The 20,819-nt window shown below is 35.9% G+C and overlaps 1 protein-coding gene across 1 annotated transcript in view; it reads right to left on the bottom strand.

Annotated features, from left to right (window-relative positions):
• Positions 1-20,819, bottom strand: part of PATJ (PATJ crumbs cell polarity complex component) — a 137,384-nt gene that overhangs the window by 80,431 nt on the left and 36,134 nt on the right. The window contains exons 13-17 of the mRNA XM_087930370.1: positions 19,065-19,141; positions 18,458-18,514; positions 17,105-17,239; positions 14,346-14,513; positions 10,164-10,298 (exon numbers count right to left, since the gene is read on the bottom strand). Of these exons, the coding sequence (XP_087786496.1) occupies positions 10,164-10,298; positions 14,346-14,513; positions 17,105-17,239; positions 18,458-18,514; positions 19,065-19,141 (572 nt within the window). The remainder of the gene's footprint in view (positions 1-10,163; positions 10,299-14,345; positions 14,514-17,104; positions 17,240-18,457; positions 18,515-19,064; positions 19,142-20,819) is intronic.

The raw sequence follows: 20,819 nt of genomic DNA, 5'->3' as shown, positions 1-20,819 counted from the left end.
TGGCAAGGTTTTTCAGAAGTGGTTTGCCATTGCTTCCTTCCTAGAGTTGAGAGAAAGTGGCTGGCCCAAGATCACCCAGCTGGCTTTGTGCCTAAGGATGAACTCAATTTATAGTCTCCCACTTTGTAGTCCGATGTCCTAACCATTACACCAAACAAGCTCTCCACAAATACACATATTGCGGTATAAACCAATGCCTTAAAATGCTGGGATATCTAAAAGTTTTACATCCAATGACCAATATTTCATGTTTAGCTACATCTTAATCTAAATATTACTGAAGTTGCCATTAATTCTAAACATGAAATGAAAACAATTAGAGATCCCTGCAAAAGCTAAAAGAGTGTAAAATGTGAGCTCCTCAAAATAAAAATGTTTTAAAAATGTCAACCTGAGTCACGCAGGCAAACTTTAACTATTTCTTTTGTAACCTGTCTTCAATTTTAGATCTTGCATTGTTAAAATACAGTTGATTTTTTACCTGACATATGTATACAGCAACAGAATGTATTTGTTTTGTTTAATGACAGTGTTTACAAAGCTTCCAGATAGCTAGCAGCTAGCTAAGTTCTTTAGTAGTAGAATTAAAATAGAATAGAGCTGGAAGGGACCTTGGAGGTCTTCTAGTCCAGCCCGTTGCTCAAGCAGGAGAACCTGTACAATCTCAGACAAGTGACTGTCCAGTCTCTTCTTGAAAACCTCCAGGGATGGAGCACCCACAATTTCTGGACACAAGTCGTTCTACTAGTTAATTGTCCTCATATTAGGAAGTTTTTCCTTAATTCCAGGTTGCTTCTCTCTTTGATTAGTTTCCAGCCATAATTTGATTCTTTGTGGCAACCCTTCAAACACTTAAATTCTGCTATCATGTCACTCCTAAGTCTTTTTTTCTTTAGACTAGCCAGACCCAAAACCTGCAGCCATTCTTCATATGGTTTAGTCTCCAGGCTTTTGATCATCTTAGTTGCTCTTCTCTGAACTTTTTCCAAAGTCTCAATATCTTTTTGTAGTATGGTGACCAAAATTGGTTGCAGTATTCCAGGTGAAGTCTTACTAGGGTTTTTCAAAGTGGCAGTAATACTTCCTATGATCTTGATTCTATGCTTCTGTTTATATAACCCAGGATTGTATTAGCTTTTTTGGCTGCTGCTGCACTTTGCTGGCTCATATTCAAGTGATCATCCACTATGACTTTTATTTATTTATTTGTTTGTTTGGTCAAAATCTTACAATACAATAGAAATAAGAATAAACGTAAGTTTAAATATAAGAAATAGGAACTAATAATTGGGGACAATAGGAGAGGGATGGTAGGCACGATTGTGCACTTATGCACGCCCCTTACAGACCTCTTAGGAATGGGGTGAGGTCAATAGAGGTTAGTTTGAGGGTAAAGGAGTAGGGTTTTGAGCAGGTGACAACGGAATCAGGTAGTGAGTTCCAGACATTGAACACTCTGTTGCTGAAATTGTACTTCCTGCAATTGAGGTTGGAGTGGTTTACATTAAGTTTATATCTGTTGTATGCTCTTGTGTTGTTGTGGTTAAAGCTGAAATATTCATCAACTGGTAAGATGTTGTAACATATGACTTTATGTACAATGTTTAAGTCCAATGTTAACCAGCATAGTTCAAGGTTGTTGAGGTAATTCCACATTAGGAGAATGAGCGCATACAGGGAGACATATTGAGAGAAATGTTTGAATAATAGGCACACAGCACACAGATACACTCACTGTACAGTAAATGTAGGTTTTTACTTCCAGAAACTTTTAAGCAAAGTTCAAAATAGGCAGTCCAAAGTCATTCACAGGTAAAATCAGTCAGTTTCAGTTCAGGGATAATTCCAATAACAAAGTCCAGTGTCAAAAACAGTTCAGTAACAGACTTACATCAAATCCATGAATGTCAGTCAATTAGGAAAAATGGAGGAATGGCAATACTTTCCAACAGAAGGAAACAAAGACTCACACTTTCTTCTGAGACTAAGACTAAGACTAAGACTAAACAACCCAGGTTTCTGGCTGTTAGGTTACTTACATTCCTAACAAAGGTTATCTAAGCCTAGAATCTCAAGTCTGGTGGTGTAGGGTATTCTGTTGCAAGCAGAGGAATGTAGTACTCTGCTGGTAAAATACTTCTGGACTCGCTCAATTGTATTTATGTCTGATATACAGTGCGGATTCCAGACACCAGAGCTGAATTCAAGTGTTGGTCTAGCAAAGGTTTTGAATGCCCTAGTTTGCAAATCAGTATTACCAGAAGAGAAGCTTCGTAAAATTTAATTTACAACTCTTAACTCCAAGGTCCCTCCCACACTTACTGTTTTTAGAACTTTTTTTTTTTAAAAAAACACATATATCAACAAGATTGGCAAAGTATATCATTCTGTGTTTCCCCATTCTCCATTACAGAAAAGTGAATTAGTGTTGTTGGATCATTAACTTTGCCTATAATGTTCATTGGCAGTATTCATCCTCATGATTCTATACCCAGTATATATAAATTTTAGAAAATTCTTTATTAAAAATAAAACAAGCCTTTAGTTGAGGTCAATTGCTGATGATGGCAAACCTATGGCACACGTGATGGCTGTGATGGCGAACCTATGGCACGCGTGCCATAGGTGGCACGCAGAGCCATTTGTGCCAGCACATGAGCTGTAGGCAAACTTACCTCACTGCACATGCGCGCACCTCACAGCTGATTTTTGGCCGGTTTGAGGCCTTTTTTCTGCCTCCCAAAGGCTTGAGGAAGGCTACTGGAGGCTTTGCAGGCCAAACACTAGCCCCGTTTCGTCACTTCCTGCTTTTCCAGAAATACTGGAAGTGATGAAACGGGCCTAGTTTTCGTCCTGAAAAGCCTGCAGAAGCCTTCCTCAAGTCTCTGGGAGGCCAAAAAAGACCTCAAACCAGCCAAAAATCAACTGTGAGGTGCAGTGCAGGTAAGGGGGTGGTGGGGTGGGTGGGTGGGGATTGCGCGTGCATGCGTAGGGTTGTGGGGCATGCATTGCCTTCTGGGTGCTGGCACGTGAGCGTGCAAGAGTGCACACAACTTTTGGCACAGGAGCCCAAAAAGGTTAGCCACCACTGCCCTAGGGAAAAGGGAATATCCATGCAGTTTTCTTGAGAGCTGTACCCAAAATGGTTTTCTATTGCCTTTTCCCATTATGTTTTGCAACGTCCAGCGTTCCTGGTCTCCAAAAACTAGCCAAAATCAAGTCTATGTAGCTTCAGCTGCCAACTAGATGTGTGACTGTTAGGTCCTTTGTGTTCTCTGACCTTGGCTGTTTTCTTGCAGATGTTTCATCACCGAACTAGGTAACATCATCAGTGCTGATGTTGATGCACTGATTATCTAGTTATGTAATGAAATGTCTGCAAGAAAACAATCAAGCTCAGAGAACACCAAGGATTCATAGTTCAATCCTGAGCTACAAATATTCCCTTCTATCAGTTATGTAATTCTCTATTACATCTCTATTACATTTCATAGGGTAGCCTAAAACATACATGTTGATCAAATCTGATTTGGTTGTTTCAAAGCCTCAAATTCTATTATTCGGAAGGAAAACAATTTACACTTCAAAAAAGAAGATGTAAGAGAAGGTCTTCTCTTAAAAAATCTCAGGAAAGATACTCTAAAGCAGTTGAGGGGGAGACTGGGGGGGTGGGGGGGCTTTTATTAGGACTTAACAAAATTGCTCCTGACAGTATATTTTCTTGAGTTATCCCAATGGCAAAAGCCATGAAGGCAGCAGGACACCTCAGAATACAGGTAATCCTCGACCACAACAGGGCCCAAAATTTATGTTGTTAAGCAAGTCAGTTGTTAAGTGAGTTGCACATCATTTAACAAACTTTTTGCCACAATTGTTACGCAAATCACAATGAAGCTGTTAAGTGAATCACGTGGTCATTTAGTGAATCTGGTTTTCCCCATTGACTTGGCTTGTCAGAAGCCAGCTAGGAAGGTTGCAAATGAAGATCACACAATTCCAGAACAGCACAACCATTGTAAATAGAGGTAGATCGTGAGTTATGACCACAATTAAGCCCAAAATTACTGTTGCTAAGTGAAACATTTGTTTAAGTGAGTTTTGCCCCATTTTACAACTATTCTTGCCACAGTTGTTAAGTGGATCATTACATTTGTTAAGTTAATAACATGGTTGTTAAGTGTAGCGGTTAGCCGGTAGCAGGTACAAATGGCTGAGGAGAGCTAGGACTCGGATGAGGGGCCAGGACCATTAGGGTGTGGACTGCTGCCTTCAGAGATTGTGGGGGTTGGCAGCAGCGATGAGGAGATTCCCAAGGAGCCTGTGCCAAATGCACGTGCATGCAGGATTGCTTGCAGGAAAGAGCAGCTGCAACAGCATGGGTGACTCGGAAGTAAGGCTGCAAGGTAATTGGCCCTCCTTCAAGAAGTTAAAAGCCAGCTGTGAAGCTAATGTTCTTTGCAGGAAGCAAAGATGTTTTGAAACTCAGCCTCATAGACATTACAGTATCTTAAGTTGGTATTTGAAGACTCTTGTGTTATGAAATATTTCTTATCTGTGACTCTTGGCAGCCTTGCATAGTTTTGGCAAGGTTTGTGCTTATCAAAGTTAATTAGTTTGCAGCAGCCTTTTAACCGGGGATTCGTAAGATTCATCAAAAGGTTTCTGTTCCCTTTGGTTATTGTTTGTCTTATTTGAAAAGGGTTTGGGTCAGAACATTAAGTGAATCTGGCTTCCCCATTGACTTTGCTTGTTAGAAGGTCGCAAAAGCCGATCACATGATCCCAGGATACTGCAACCATCATAAATATGAACCAATTGCTAATTTTGATCATGTGACCCTGGGGAATGCAACAATGGTCGTAAGTGTGGAAAAATGGTCAGAAGTCATTATTTTCAGTGCCGTTGTAATTGGAATGGTCACTAAGTGAACTGTTGTAAGTTGAGAACTACCTGAACATGCCAGATGCCTGGAGTTTAAACATGTAACCCTGGGGATGCAATAGTTATAAGTGTGAAAACTGGTCATAAGTCATAAGTCACTTTATCTAGTGCCATTGTAACTTTGAACAGAAAGTAAACAAATGGTTGTAAATGGAAGGCTATCTGTTAATACTGTTATGGTTTGCCTGCAGCCTGTGCAGACGGCAGCAGAATCGGACAGTGGGGAAGAACAGGGACCAGTCTGGGAATCTGGAAAGGACTCAGATAAGGGTCCTGCATCCGATACAGAGATGGGGCCAGAACCATCTGAGAGTTATGTGCTGACTCCAGAGCCTCCAGAATCTGGCAGCAGTGAGGCAGAGGAACAAGGGGAGCCTGTTCCCAGTGCATTGCCAAAAGGCAAGAGCAGCTAAGACAAAAGAGGTGACTTTTGTCACAAGTAAGGCTTGGAGGTGATTGCTCCTCCCATAAGGTATAAAGGAAGTGCAAAGGTCGGAAAACCTTTGCAGGAAGCAAGGTCATTCACTTTGATCAGTTTGGACTTTGAAAGCTCCGTGGTGAATTTGTTTTCCATTTGTTTTTGAAAGACTAATTGGGGCTTTAGTCTTTGGCAGCACTGCAAGTAAGATAAGGTGTGTTCTTATCAAATGTCTCTTGAACAACTTTGGCAGCTGTCCCTGGGACTAATTATAACTGTGAATTATCGTCATTCTGGGCTATGAATGATGATAATTCACAGCCATTGAACTAACATAAAAATGTTTTGGATTTTACACGTGTTTGATGGTGTCTTGGTCAGAACACATACTGATTTCACATTCTTATTCAAACCAGATCAAAGGCATGGATCAATTTACTCTAAAGCAATTTTTTTAAAAATTCATAATCCTTTCAAAGCCCTATTTTATATTTAACCTGTATTTGGAGGCTGTATTTAGAAGCTACACTTTGTTTCAGGGAGAGTTTAGGAAACCTTATCCTGCAGAGTTGACATTACTTTTCCTATCACTATCAGCAGTTATCTTTCAGGATAAATTCTCAATCCTTGTTGTTCAGGACAGTAACCTCCTTCTCATGTCCCTTCCCTCCTTATCGCTCAAAAGAAATCCAATCCAATTTCCCATGCATCCTAGCCAGAAAGTAAGATATAAGTTGCCCCGTTCTGATTGTCTAAATATCAATTCATCCATTTCTTTGCATTTTCCGCTTTAGAACATGAACTTAGAAATCTGCAATCTTCATGTTCCTCATGAGCAATCAATTAGCTCCTTCCTGAAATTATATTTTTACTGGAGCTGAAACATATAAAGAACAGTTGTTGAAATTGGATATGTCTAGTTTAATTAAAAGAAGGACTGGGGGGGACATGATAGTAGTGTTCCAATATTTGAGGTGTTATAAGGAAAAAGAAGCCTTCCCCTTTAAGGAAAGATAGAACTCTTTCCCTTTGTGAACTCAAATTTCCCTGCTGGGAGATTTATTGAAAAATGATTGGAGGTCAGCTGCATTGGAAGCAGGAATCAGTTTATTGTTAATAGGAAAGCAGGTAAAAGGAGATCATAACAGTGTTCCTGAGACTAGTTTGCTTTATTGTAAGTTAAAACCCCTTTTTATAGCGTTCGGGACCTTTTTTTAAATTTGTATGTGAACTCTTTAAAGTCTTTTGATTTGTATGTGTGTGATGGGTTTTTTATGGCGTTTAATCCTGTCTCTTGAGATTGGGATCTTCCATCCTGGGATCTGGGTAGAAGGCAAATAAGTAATTGTTTTATTGTCCAATCTCTGTTTTTCCTTGGCCCTTTGTAGCTGCTGTTCCCTATAATTAATCAGTTTGCATTTTGTTGCAATATCCTGAGCTTTCAGTTATGCCTTTGGTTTGCTATCATGGTTTAAATTTTTTTTCTTCCTGCCATGCCTTTTTTATTGCTGTGTTTTGGTAAGTATCTCCCTTTCTCACGTGGCTAAGGTTCTTGATTTCTTTTCCTTTGGGTGTTTGCTTTTGCTGTTTTTCCAAGTTTTATAGTTTGCCATCTATTTGATTTCTATGGGAAGGGAGATAATTTGTAGGCTTTTTCTCTGTATACCATGTGTGGGTTTTGGGGAGAATAGGCTGGCTTCAGCTATTTTAATGACCCTATTGACAAGGGTAGGGGCTGAATCCCTGCTTGAGTTTCCACTTCTCTTTTCTTTTAGGGGAATTTTCCTGCCCCTTTAATATTTTTAATTTTTCTTTTTCTTTTCCTAGGAGAGGGGTGAATCACAACTTCCAACAGAGGGACTGCCACAAAGAAGGAGAAATTCTGTGACAGAACAATTAATCCGTAAAACAATTTGCCTCCAGAAGTTGTGGATGTTCCAACACTGGAAGATTTTAAGAAGAGCTAGGACAACCATTTGTCTAAAATGCTAGAGGACATCTTGCCTGAGCTCCATAGTCCCTTCCAACTATGTTAGTCTGATTCTGTTTTCAGAAGATTATGTCAAGCTTCCATTTCATGGCTCTGTAAAACCTCATTCCATACTACTTTTTAGCTCTAAAGATTTCTGCTGTTCTTTTGTTCTGCAAGGGTTTCCTTCCTTCTTCCAATTATACTCCACCCTGCCCTAGGCCCCTTCAAGCCATCCAAGAAAGCTTTTTCTTGTCATAAATCAGGTCATCTATGCAACAGCAAAAATAAACTTTCCAACACTTTGTACAACCATGATTATTTTCACTGTTTGCTCACTGAACCATCACAGTGTTGAATACATAATATACTAGAAACAGTCTAAAACTACCCATATGTTTCAACCAGAGAAAAAATGAAACAGCAGGAAAGAGAGGGAATAAAGGGACGTTATTCTACAAAAATTCCAGATGGAGGATATCAGATTGAAAGATATGTTTTCCCTTATACTGCTGCTTTACATTTCTTTTTCTGTGAAAGTAAACAGCTGTTTGTTTATAGAGCTGAAAATTAAGGTGTGAATTTGGAGAGAACATTAGAAGGACAGCAACATTTGTTCCTTCGGCTTGCATTTATCTTCCTAGGCCCATTCTGGTTGCTGTTTCTTGGTCACATAAGGTGCTGAAGTTATGCATTCAAATGTGATGTAAATTTTGTTTCAAAATAGAATAGGTTTCTAAAGAATTCATACTAATTTAAGGAGTTATAATGCAAAGTACAAAACTGGCATGTAAGATCTTTTGCCTTCTAACTGCTCAGTAGAGGCCCAGCCTCAAATCTTGAGAAACCCAAATAATTAGCGAAATCAGCAAGACAATGAATGACTTTGGTTAAAAAGATTGTAGAAATATTATGATTAGAGTGGAGTGGAGTGGAATGGAATAGAATAGAATATTATCATTTATATGATACTGCAAAGGAGGTTGCAAAAAAAGGGGAAAGTTTGTGATTCTAACATTTTTCTAACAATTTTCTATACACAGATAGAAAGGTCCTGTGTACCCATTTTACCAAGTAAATACAGACTTTATAGATGATAAATGGTAAAGAATTTATACATTAACAATGGAAGATTTGAGGCAAAACCTTCTATTATTAAAAAAGAAAAAGCATAATGGTACTGTATTAACGCTATATTCTTTCTTCCCCCAATTTCAGCATGAAATTTGGTAGAAATAGGATTTCTTCTGGAAATAAGTTCCATCTACAACGGATGCAGTAAATTTTATGGAAAAAAAATGTGTTTGAAATTTCAGAATTGTGATATAAAATCTGAATAACCTAACACCAAAAAATCCATTTACATCAGTAAGTCGACTCTCCTAAGTACAGGAATCCGAATTAAAGCATTCAAAACAGATGACCCTCTAACCACATCCAATAAAAGGGAATACATCGCATCTAGGTAATTGGTATTATTATGACATACGTTGTCAAACACTTCGCTAAACCAACATATATTGTGTATTTAACATTCCCTCAATCTATTAAAATAGCTACCCAGTCAAAAAAATGAGATTAGGTTAGTCAGGCAAGATTTATATTTGACACATTCCAGTAATTTACTATGTTGTTTTTCCAGTTTCTTACATAGTTCTTCTTATGCTCTGCTCTAAATGTCTCCAGTATTAATCCCAGATTAACTGGTCTATAATTTGCTGGGTTTATCCTCTTATTCTTTTTGAAGATAGGGACAGTATTCTTTCTCTTCTAGTAATTTTCCTTCCTAGGATTTTTCAACATTTGAGTCAGAACCATTAGGTAAGATCCCAGGGTTCAATTCATTTGGTTCGGAGAGTTGAACTAATTCAAAGAAATGGTGTATTTTCTGATCATCTTTCTATTAGTCACAAGCTTCAATTCTGCCCATCCTACTTTTTTTCACAACTTCTTGCTTTAATACTAACCTTTTTTATTCCAGAAGTCTAAATCAAAATAAAAGTCAAATAACCTCTTCCTCTTCTGTTAGTATTTTACCACCAGCTATATTGATATTTTTTCTTGACTGTTGTTTTTAACATATTTAAAAGAATCCCTTTTGGTTTTCCTTAGTATAATTCTTTAACTTCTGCTTATTTACAGCTTTTCTTTTCATGACATCAGGGCTATACTTCTCAGCTGTCTATATCTTTACAATGTTAAAATTATAAATCATTTCTTTCCTATCTGAGAATCACAAGCTTACCTTATCTATGTCACATCCTTGGCATGAATGTTTATAAAATGAAAAACATGAAGTTAGCTAATATTCTTTCTGATTTTTCAACATTACACTGAACTACCAAACTATTATTAAACAAATACTGTTTAAGTATAAAATGGTTCCATATATGTAATGTATACATATGAAACCAACATTTTAAAATTAAGAACAAAGCTTTTAACCCAGTCTTGCAGTTCTGCTGCTTGATAATATATAAAGATGATGTGAGCAATATGTAACCATTGCAAGTCATGTGCATCATGAAGATATGTTTATGGATCCAACAAATAAATAAAAATCAGGGAATGTTGCCAAAACATAATGAACACAGAACAGTATCAACAAAAATCCACTTCCATAAAGAGAGTTCCTTCTTTTCTACTTATCCCACCATAGTAACTAAAGCCAGATCTGGAGAGTTGAAACTGTTGGAACAGTTTTAGAAACAGAATGGGAGGGAATGTGCAGAAGAACAAAAGAATGCCTGCCCCAAATCTAATGTAAGAAAACTATTAATTTCTATTTTGCACATTTACTTTGGATACATTTGCTTGTTAAGGATGTAAGCATACCTGGTAGTCTAAAATGCTGAATCCTAAACCTATTTTTGCATCTTTAACAAGGACAATGTCTTGGACTTCAGAAGACCATAGTGCTAGTTCCACTTCTTCATCTTCCTGCTGTTCCTCTGAATTTTCAAACTTCACCTAAGAAAAATAGAACATGCTTATTCTACTGGTAAAAGGTATCTAGTATATATAAATCAAAAAGGTCATTTAGATTGGAATTTCCATCTATATACTACTAAAACTCTAGTGGTCATAATCTTTTAACCAAGGGTGGGATTCAAAATTTTTAACAACCAGTTCTGTGGGCATAGCTTAGGTGGTGGGTGTGGCTTGGTGGTCATGTGACTGGGTGGACAGGGCTTGATGGTCACGTTATTGACTGGGTGTGGCCAACTCAATATCACTCACCTCAAAGCACGCATCTTCTCGCCTGACCTCTCATGACTGTGGGGATACTGCAACAGTCGTAAGTGTGAAAAATGGTCGTAAGTCACTTTTTTCAGTGCCATTGTAACTTTGAATGGTCACTCCACACAAGCAAAGTACCAGCAAAGGAGGGGAAAAAAACTCCAGAGACATTCCTGAGACAGGAAGTCTAGTCCTGCCAAGAATGTAATAAGGGTTAATGGAGAGGCAGTTTCTGTAAACAACACCAGAATGCTTCCTTCCTGCCTTCCTTACAGGATTCGGCCAGTAATTTCTTCTAACAACTGCTTCTCCAAACTGCTTAGAATGTTAACAACCAGTTCTAGCGAATAGGTACGAACTGGTAGAATCTCACCCCTGCTTTTAACTGGGTGAAATGATGCAATGTAGGACAACAATTTTTGAACCAAAATGTGTCCAAAATTTGGGACTCATGAGGGAATGAGATTTGGGGAAACTATTGCTGCTTTGGTGCTACTAGCTGTTGGGCTTCAGCTGCAGTCACATGATCTTTATTTTCAACATTCTGTAACAATTTCCCAGCCAGTCTCACAATCCCTTCCTCCCTCCCCCATCAAGCAGCAGCCACTTATCTGCGGGATGGGAAGGGAAGGAATTTCTGATGCTCCCTGCCAAATTTTCACAAAGAAACTCAATGGGAAAACTAGTATGAAGTTGGAAGTTACTCCTATGACCACTGTTTTCTTTACTTTTTTTTCCCCTGCCCTTGGTCATTGTATTTCTCTGTTTAGATAAAGAAACATGCCCAAATAAGACAGGGTTGCCCAGAGATTTCATAAAATTACATATTGGCCGTTTTATTTTTATAAGTTTTATAAAAATAAAACTTATACTTACAAGTATAAGTAGAAAGTCTGAAGGTGTAAGGAATAAATATCAAGTGCAAATAAGGATCAAAATTAAGAATTTTTTATTTTATTCAATTTGTATGGTTATCCATCTCACAAAATGACTTTCTAATGCTTTTAGTTCAGTTCATATTTTATACAAAATACTTTATCAATGACTATATTTTAATTTGACTGTTAATTTACACAAAAGTCCTTTTTGGGCAAGAAGGAAAAAATAACAATTAGTTTGAAAAGGAAAATTATTTGCAACCAATATTCAGCCATAACATCAGGTGTTTTTATGCAAAGGTGAAAGAATGTGTAGAAAACATTCTCAGCTGATAGTTTAAAAATGACAAACAACAGAAATTGACATTTATGAAGTATCTTTTCATTAGTTTAAATGGTTTTTTTAACTGATATACTACTTAAATTGAGAAACCTAAGGAACACCCAAAACACATATTTATTTTACAATGGAAATAATAAAAAATCAATGTCTAGAAAGTTTAATAGCTAAAACTATAATCTTCCAGGTACCATCAATTTCTTTGTTCACAAGATGGAAGCAATCAGCTAATGGAGAATTCAGAGATTAGTATAATTCAAAACTTTTGCTCCTTTATTATACTGTAGAAAGATGAATTGGATGTACACTGTCAGCATGTCCTTTCATTGATTTACATACTTGGTATCATTAGTACAATGATGTTTCTAGCTACCTGCCTAGATAAGCCACCAAGAATTTCCAATTACATTAAAAGTAGTGAAGTCAGGAACATGAGATATTTCTTCATGAAGATACACTTTTCTAAACTACAAGGACAAGTTTAGAATTCAGAAGCACATACTTAACACCATCAAGTTTTGGAACTTGCAGTTCAAAAATGTTCCATTTTAAAAATCTCCCACTCAGTAACACTAAAAAAGAGAAGTTAATCACTATTGTCCTACACACAAAAATATTTTAAAGTGTATTCGTTTTTGATGGAATGTATGAGCACAATGCTCACAGCTGGAATAGAAAATGTTTGATTATTCCTTCTAGAAGTAGCCTCTTAAACATCTGGAAATTATCTTCCCCAAAGTTTTTACACTGAGGTGGAAATTCTGCCTAAACAGCAGAAGTTATCACTTAGCACTTGTCCTGCTCTGGATTCTAACTGAGGTGTTCGGAGTATCTAAACATAGCATATAGTAGCAGGCATGTTCAAATCTAATTCTGGAATATCCTTTAGTTAGATGATGTTGTGGTTAGCCGGCAGCAGGTACAAATGGCTGAGGAGAGTAAGGACTCAGATGAGAGGACAGGACCATTAGGGAGTGGACTGCTGCCTTCAGAGATTGTGGGGGCTGGCAGCAGCGATGAAGAGGTCTGCCAAGTGCTCATGTGCGCAGGATTGCTCGCAGGAAAGAGCAGCTGCAACAGCATGGGCAACTCGGGAGTAAGGCTGCAAGGTAATGGCCCCTCCTTCAATAAGATAAAAGGCAGCTGTGAAGCTAACGTTCTTTGCAGGAAGAAAAGACATTTTAAAACTTAGCCTCGTGGACATTCCAGTATTTCAGGTTGGTATTTGAAGACTCTTGTGTTGTGAAAGATTTCTTATCTGTGATTCTTGGCAGTCTCACACAGTTTTGGCAAGGTTTGTGTTTATCAAAGTTAATTAGTTTGCAGCAGCCTTTTAACCGGGGATTCGTAAGATTCATTAAAAGGTTTCTGTTCCCTTTGGTTATTGTTTGTTTTATTGGAAAAGGGTTTGGGTCAGAACAGATTATTTTACAAGAATTAATATGGAAATCAGATTGTAACTACAGGTAGTCCTTGACTTATGACCACAATTGAGCCCAGGATTTATGTTGCTAAGTGAGAATGTATTAAGTGAGTTTTGCTTCTTTTTACGTATTAATTTCTTGCCATATTTCTTAAGTGAATCACTGCAGTTAGTAACACAGTTGTTGAGTGAATCTGTCTTCTCAATTGACTTTACTTATCAGAAGGTCGTAAAAGGGGAACAAATGACTGTGGGACACTGCAACTGTCATAAATATGAACCAACTGCCAAGCATCTGAATTTTGATGAATTTTTCACGGGGATGCTGCAACGGTCATAAGTGCGAAAAATGGTCATAAGTCATTTTATTCAATGGTCATAAGTGCGAAAAATGGTCATAAGTCATTTTATTCAATGCCACTGTAACTTTGAGCAGTCACTAAACAAACTGTTTTAGTCAAGGACTACCTGTACTTTGGGTTTTCCTTCAGCTTCTTTAAATAACAGAACGGATGATATGTAGATTGCCCAGATAAATCACAAGTCAGAAGGACTAAAAATTTGGATCTATGGCTCTAGATTGTGGACTGCTATTCTACAACCTGATATTAAGACCCAATGTTATCTATCATGGATGAAGCATCATAAATTTTGAGCATTGTCGGCTGTAATGTAATACTGCTCATATTTTCCATTCCAATTGTGTTTATTAAAGTACTGTATTACAATATTTCACTAAATATGATAATAAAATATAGAATTTAATCATTTACAAGGTAACAGCGAAGCTTCTATTGCTATGCTCCTAGTAGTTTCAAAGATAATAACTTTTCATGAACCGTTTAAAGAAAAGAAAGCAATATGCTAATGTACACGCCAATAATAAGAAAATTGAAAAGGCAGATGAAGCAGAGCATTTTCCACTGTCATGTGGTTAGGAATTTTACTTTTTAAAAAAAACATGCCATTCTGAGCCGTAGGAAAATAGCTTATGAATCATTCACATTCATTATTCATAATGAAAATTAAATGCAAAGTAACCAATACTGAAAGCAGTAGCAGAGTCAATTAATAATCTTTGGGAAATCCTTGGAAACATGCCATAGGGTTTTTGTTTTTTTTATTAAAAAAAATACCTTTGGTTCTAAAGAATGAGCGATTGTGGCTGTAGGCTCATCCACAAAAGATTCCGTGTCATCATCAAACAAACGGCGGCAACAAATTAGGGTAAATGGAGGGGGAACTTCTTTCAGAAAAGAAACAGCTTCACGGCGGGATTTCCCATAGAGCTGGACACCATTTACCTAAAGAAAGAAAGGACACCATTCCTAAGTTGACCTATACTTTCAAACTATTTGGATTTATCATGAATATTTCACTGCTTACTTTCTAGTGTTTCAATGATAGGCAAGTGCAATTTTCTCTCCCCAATATACAGGTAGATGAACTTCATTTACAATTCCAGTGATGGAGAAAAAGCTCCTTCTCTCTCTCTCTCTCTCTCTCTCTCTCTGTCTCTCTCTCTCTCCTTCCCTTCCCTCCCTCCCTCCCCCACACACAAAAGACATACCATTTTCAGGAAACTAATGACTTCCTTAAACCACTAAAGCAATCAATAGTATTTATTTACTTTACTTGATCTCCATGGCCTTTCTACTCTCATCTCCTCTTTTACTGTAACTCTTCAGATATTCTTGTACTAGGATACCCTTCAGCACCGAGAACATTAAGGACTGCAAGGAATTGTACTTCAGCAGCATGTGAAGAAACATTGGTTAACTGTTAAGGTTTTGTTCTACAAATACTCTCCTTATTATTATTATCCTTTCTAGTTCTTTTCACAAATTGAATAGGCCTGGTTAGTTCTACTGCTCCCAGTCCCATAGTTTTGTGGCTCATAAAATCCACAATGATTTGTAAAAATGTAGACTGATGTATAGGACAACCAAGAGAGTTACCTACTAACCTCAAATTAGCTAGTTATAGTAACAGTGTTTATGTTAGTAACTACTAGCAGTGTTGTGGTAATAGGCAATCTATAAATGAATCCATCTATATTTTACTTGGAGTGGTTAGCCATTTTATATAGAGAATAGTTTAACTCTATACTCTTAAAATACTATGTCATGATTTCTTGTCGGCTTGTATATTGTGTATTCCTTCTAGAATGTGTTTGCCATTTTATAGAGTTTTTCACACAAAAGAAATTGCAAATTTTGTGTGCATATGGATGCATTGAGTAGTCACGATTAACTCAAGATTTAAATGGATTAATCCATCTCAAGCTAGAAACTGGGACATGTGAATTCTAGTGCTGCCTTAAGGGACAAAGCCAGCTGGGTTACCTGGGGCCAGTCACTTTCTCTTAGCCCTAGGAAAGAGGCAACAGCAAACTGCTTCTGAAAAACCTTGCAGACAAAACTACAGGGACTTGTCCAGACAGTCTCCGGGAATTTGGACACAGTTGAATAGAAAGGAGGAAAAATCTGTCTCAAAGGCTGCACTATTCATCAGTAGTTAATAGCCTCAGTTTTCAGAAACTTGTTCAACGTGCTTGTAAATTCTGTCACATTTTGGAACTATTCCATAGAACATAGTATATTGCAGAAAGGCATTGAGACAACTACATTTTTCAAAACAACATTAGTTTCGCATTAAGTATTTTCAGAAATAGAATGGTTTGTAAGGATTTGGCACCAAGCTTCCAGACTAATCTAACAATTTCTTTTTGTTCATCCATTGAAATCAAAAGTGAGGTTGAAAAACACGTGGATCATCATTTACTTCAGTAAAGTTTCATTTTACCCTTTTGGTAGAATAAAACTAATCTACATAGAATTCTAATCTAATTTTTTACTAATCTTATTGTTGCTCACATTAACATTATGATATCAAGAGAAGGTCTGTGTAATGTAAGTCGGTGACTTGGACAAATGGAATGCTAGATTGATTACTATCATAATTAAGTGAAGTTACTATAGAAACCTTTCAGGATTTACACTGCACGTCTGTAGAAGTCCTTATGTTGGGGATGGAATTGAATAGCAAATCCTATGCTATGTTATAATAACAAAGCTATGCTAAATCCCCATTGTGAAGTGGAGAGAGAAATTTCACATTTTAAAAATATTTCTCTCCCATTGACTTCAATGAAAGGAAAATTATATTTTTGTAGGTTTCAAGATATATTCTATTTGGGAGTAGAAAGTCTTTTCATATTACAGATCAAATTGTTCTTCCAATCTATATATTCTTTTTTTCTGTAGAGATCAGACTGTAAGGAGGGCAATAACCACACAAAAGTCCAGGCCATTTGAGAAGGGACATTTAAGTTTGAATCTATTTTAGCATACTCAAAAGGAAGAGGTCTGATAATCCCTTGATAATTTTCTTCTAGAATAGAATTGCAGTCCAGCTAATGCCAAGTGATACTAAATTAGAATTAATTGGGTACATCTACATCATATGTATACAGAAAAAATGAGAGCCAGCCAGCCAGACACCTATTAGGGTTTCTGTTTCAAATAATTGCTAGAGGCTAACAGTGGAAACATTTTAAGCCAAAAACTCAGTGTTACATTAAGCAAAGCAATTGGGGAATGAAATTGAAATCACAAACTCTGAATGTAATGGAAGATTTGGAATGAGTTACAGGAACAAATATTCCATTCAATATTTTGTATACTCCTAAAAATATCTCCTATGCAGAGGTGGAGACTTCCAATGGAAAAACATGCCGTACTTGCTAAGGACTTTGGAAGATTTAATTTCTCAAGCAAATCTCAATATCCTAAAAGGCATTTTAATGCACTTAAAGCATATACTCCATGATACAGCATTGATTATTAAAAATTATGCAGTATTTCTCATACAACATATTCTTTTAAAATTATACCTCTAAAAGTTCATCCTCTAGTTGCAGTAAGCCAAGTTTAGCAATTGGGCCATCTGTAGCAATGGAAGAGATGTAATGATGTCCTTCAAAAGTATCCAGTTCAACCCCGAGCCTTAATGTGTGAATAGGCAGCAGCTATTTAAAATATATCAGAAAAATAGTCAGATAAGAACATTTACAAAGAATGTGAGTTAGATTCTGTAGCTCTGTGATGTTTGAAACAACTGAATATTTTAATTTAGTAATTAACTGAATTTGATTTATCTTTATTTTAATACTCCTTGATAAAAAGGATGATGCCCTCAAGTCCATCTCAATGCCTACTACTAAGTTGCCATGCAATTTTCTGTAAGGGATCACAGAAGTGCCATTGCTTTGTTTTTGCCTTTACCATTACTTTTTTTATTATTTTTGATTTTCTTTTGTTCTTGTTTTCCTTTTGCTTGCCAGTCTAGCCAACAGCCCTTAGATCCCCAGGTTGTCACACTTATAAAAATAATAGAGGGGGACACATGGATGGCTTGGATGTGACATGATCACTAAGATCTGACTAGGAAAATATAAGCTGTTTTATAACAAACCAATGAAAATGGGATCATGAATGTTTTAGGAGAGATATTTAACCAACAGAGAAATGGAGAAATACCAGACAGACTAAAAACTGTTCTTAGCAGAATAAAAATGTTAGATTTGATAATTACTTCTTACCACCCACTGTATGACATACTTAAACAAATCAGGGAGAAAAGTATAGAATATTATTTAAACAAGGCTTGAATTAATAAAATAAGTGCATAAATTAATACATAAATGAAGGGATAAATTAGTAATGAACCCTGGTTTCTGAGTCCAACTTGTTAAGTATTAAAAAAATGTATTTCTGCTGTTGAAAGAACCAAGTTGAGCCAAATTCAGCATGGAGATACTGTAAAGACTTTTCCCCCCCCTGGAATTCAGAATTATTACTGCAAGTTAATAATTAATAAAATTACTGCAAGTTAATAAAAACTTGCAGTAGCCCTGCAAGTTAATGCAAATTTCCAATCAAGGTTTGATTTACAGAAGATCCTTCCTTTAAAATGTTTCTTCTTAGGTATATTAGCTACATTTTTTTTCAGTGCCAATCCTAAACAATGGATATCCAAGGGAAGGTTTACAAAGCATTTTAACAAGCAAAGCTGTAAAATATACTTTACAAAAATTAAGTAGTTTTTGAATAAATTCATGCCCACATAACAGCAGCACAAAAGATATGCAAAGTGTCAAAAATATTTATATCACATGATTCATATCCATTCGTATTTCCATTACTAACATGTCACAGAATGTTAAAAGGAAAAAAGGATTCAATACCTTTGAATATTTTTGTAGTTCAGCATCATTTGCAATTGGTGTATCTATTGTGACAACCTAAAAAGCAAATAAAAACAGAAAGGCTTCATCGGTATAACAAAGAACTACTTAAAAACTCAAAAGAAATTGACTAAAATATATTGCAGATGCATTACTGGAACAAGTGACAGATTGAAACACTAGAAATATAGCCACGTTGCTCGTTAGGCAAAAGACAAAAAGCTTTACATAGCTTGAAATCATCTAAAGGTTGGCCTGAGAGAAATAAACCCTAAGTCTGCAGAAACAGGTTTAATTATTGATCAGACTCAATGTGGATCAATGGTCACATTTCTATAATTCAGTTTATTTAAATTATTTCCTATGTGTACTAAACCAGCGTTTCTCAGCCTCAGCAATTTTAAGAGGTGTGGATTTCACCTCTCAGAAGGTGAATTCTGGTAGCTGAAGTTCATACCTCATAAAGTTATTGAGGTTGAGAAATACTTTACCAAACTGTTAAAAGTTTAACCCGCTGCTCAAAAAATAAACATTCTTATTTAAGGTCTCATTTCTTGAAGACAATAAAAACAATACATTCCCAGTAATATAATGAGGGATAACATACCATAACTTCATAATCAGGTCCCAGCAATGTTTCCCATTTGGATGTTGGCTTATCTTCTGGTGAGTCTAAGGTGTTCCCTAAATTACATTTATTATTATAAGGCAGTTGTTAGAACTGTTCATTGTTTACTTACATTTAGCAAAACACAAAGCATTCTAAACTAATAGCCCTGCTATAGAAATATATATATATAAAAATTCACCTTAAGACCAGTTCAATCTCCTATTTGCATCAATGTCTTCTTTCTTTCTTTCTTTCTTTCTTTCTTTCTTTCTTTCTTTCTTTCTTTCTTTCTTTCTTTCTTTCTTTCTTTCTTTCTTTCTTTCTTTCTTTCTTTCTTTCTTTCTTTCTTTCTTTCTTTCCTCTCCTTCCTTTCTTTCATCCTTCCTATCCTTATAATAAGTTCCTTACTTAAGTAATATGTAACTTGCAGAAGTCAGAACTTCCAACATGCAAGCAAAAATGTTCCTCTAAAAGCAGAACCAACTTATAGCTTATAACAGGGCATTATGTTTATACAGTATTTTTTGTTAAACTCTGGAGAAATCAGGTGAAGTTTCATAGCAGTAAAATTCCATATTAATAAAAACCTGTACAGGTTACATCATCTGTTTTTCTAACAAAAAAATGTCCTTAACTCATATGTATCATTTTGTTATATGTTTTAAATGTAAGTACATACAATGACATGTTCAATAAAACTGCACTGTATGCTGCTTGGGGGAACTAGAAATACTAAATATCACGCCTGTCAGTCATTCCAAATAACTACAAATATTGAATTGGATATTTATTACACAACAAGAACATACTGGAACCAAGGAAATTATTAATTCTACTGACATACATTAAAAAACTTACACAGGATTCATTTTTTATTAAACCAATTCTTTTGAACACAGAAATACCATTTTTGACAACAGTGCTGTATTAGGTTGGAAATTTCTCATCTTGGTATCTTTTGCATGCCTTTGCTTATTTCTAAGTATTGTTATTTGTCTTCATATTGGCAAATATAAAACATAAATAAAAGGAATCTTCCTGAAACAGCACCATTTGTGCCTGAAAATGTGCGTTGACATGTTGAACCATCACATACTGGGACTGTTTTTACAAAGATATATATAATCAAGATCATGATTAAATATATCTTATGATTTATTTCCCACTGTAAACATATTGTTTTTAGCTCAAAATATTAGCATAATAAAATAGAAATATTAAAGACAATGAGTGAAGAAATAACACATTTGGGGAAACACAGTTTGTACTTTGTTTGAAAAATGTTTCCACAGTTTGAATGGACATTAAATTAGCAGTATTTTCCTTACTGGTATTATACTTAAGAGCTTGTTAGCATTTCCAATACCACTGTCTATTTTTGGAATTTAATCTGGTTATTGAATTCTACTCCAGGATGAACTTTTACAAACAGTATTTTAGAATCATCTGTGCTTTTAAAAAATGGCTTAGTTTTTAAACAGCAAAGATAGATAAATGTATTTATCACTGAAAACATATTTTATAATTCCTTTATCCTCATTAGGTTTGTATTTTTTGGTAAGAAAAAACAAAATTGTTCTTTCTGCTATAGAATTGCATGCCACAAGCTACTTAATTTACTCTTGACCCATTCTCATTTGAGTATAAATGCCCAAATACAATAAAATTTGATATTATTCCAAGGCATTACAACTTGCAGCATCAAATAAGAAGGAAAGAATTTTTAAAGTTATAACATAATGAATGAAACAT

Source organism: Pseudonaja textilis, chromosome 3 (assembly GCF_049901715.1).
Source record: "Pseudonaja textilis isolate UNSWEBS1 chromosome 3, rPseTex1.2, whole genome shotgun sequence".
Classification (NCBI taxonomy): Eukaryota; Metazoa; Chordata; class Lepidosauria; order Squamata; family Elapidae; genus Pseudonaja; species Pseudonaja textilis.
The sequence above is the reverse complement of the archived record's forward strand: the minus strand, read 5'-3'. Positions and strand labels throughout refer to the sequence as shown.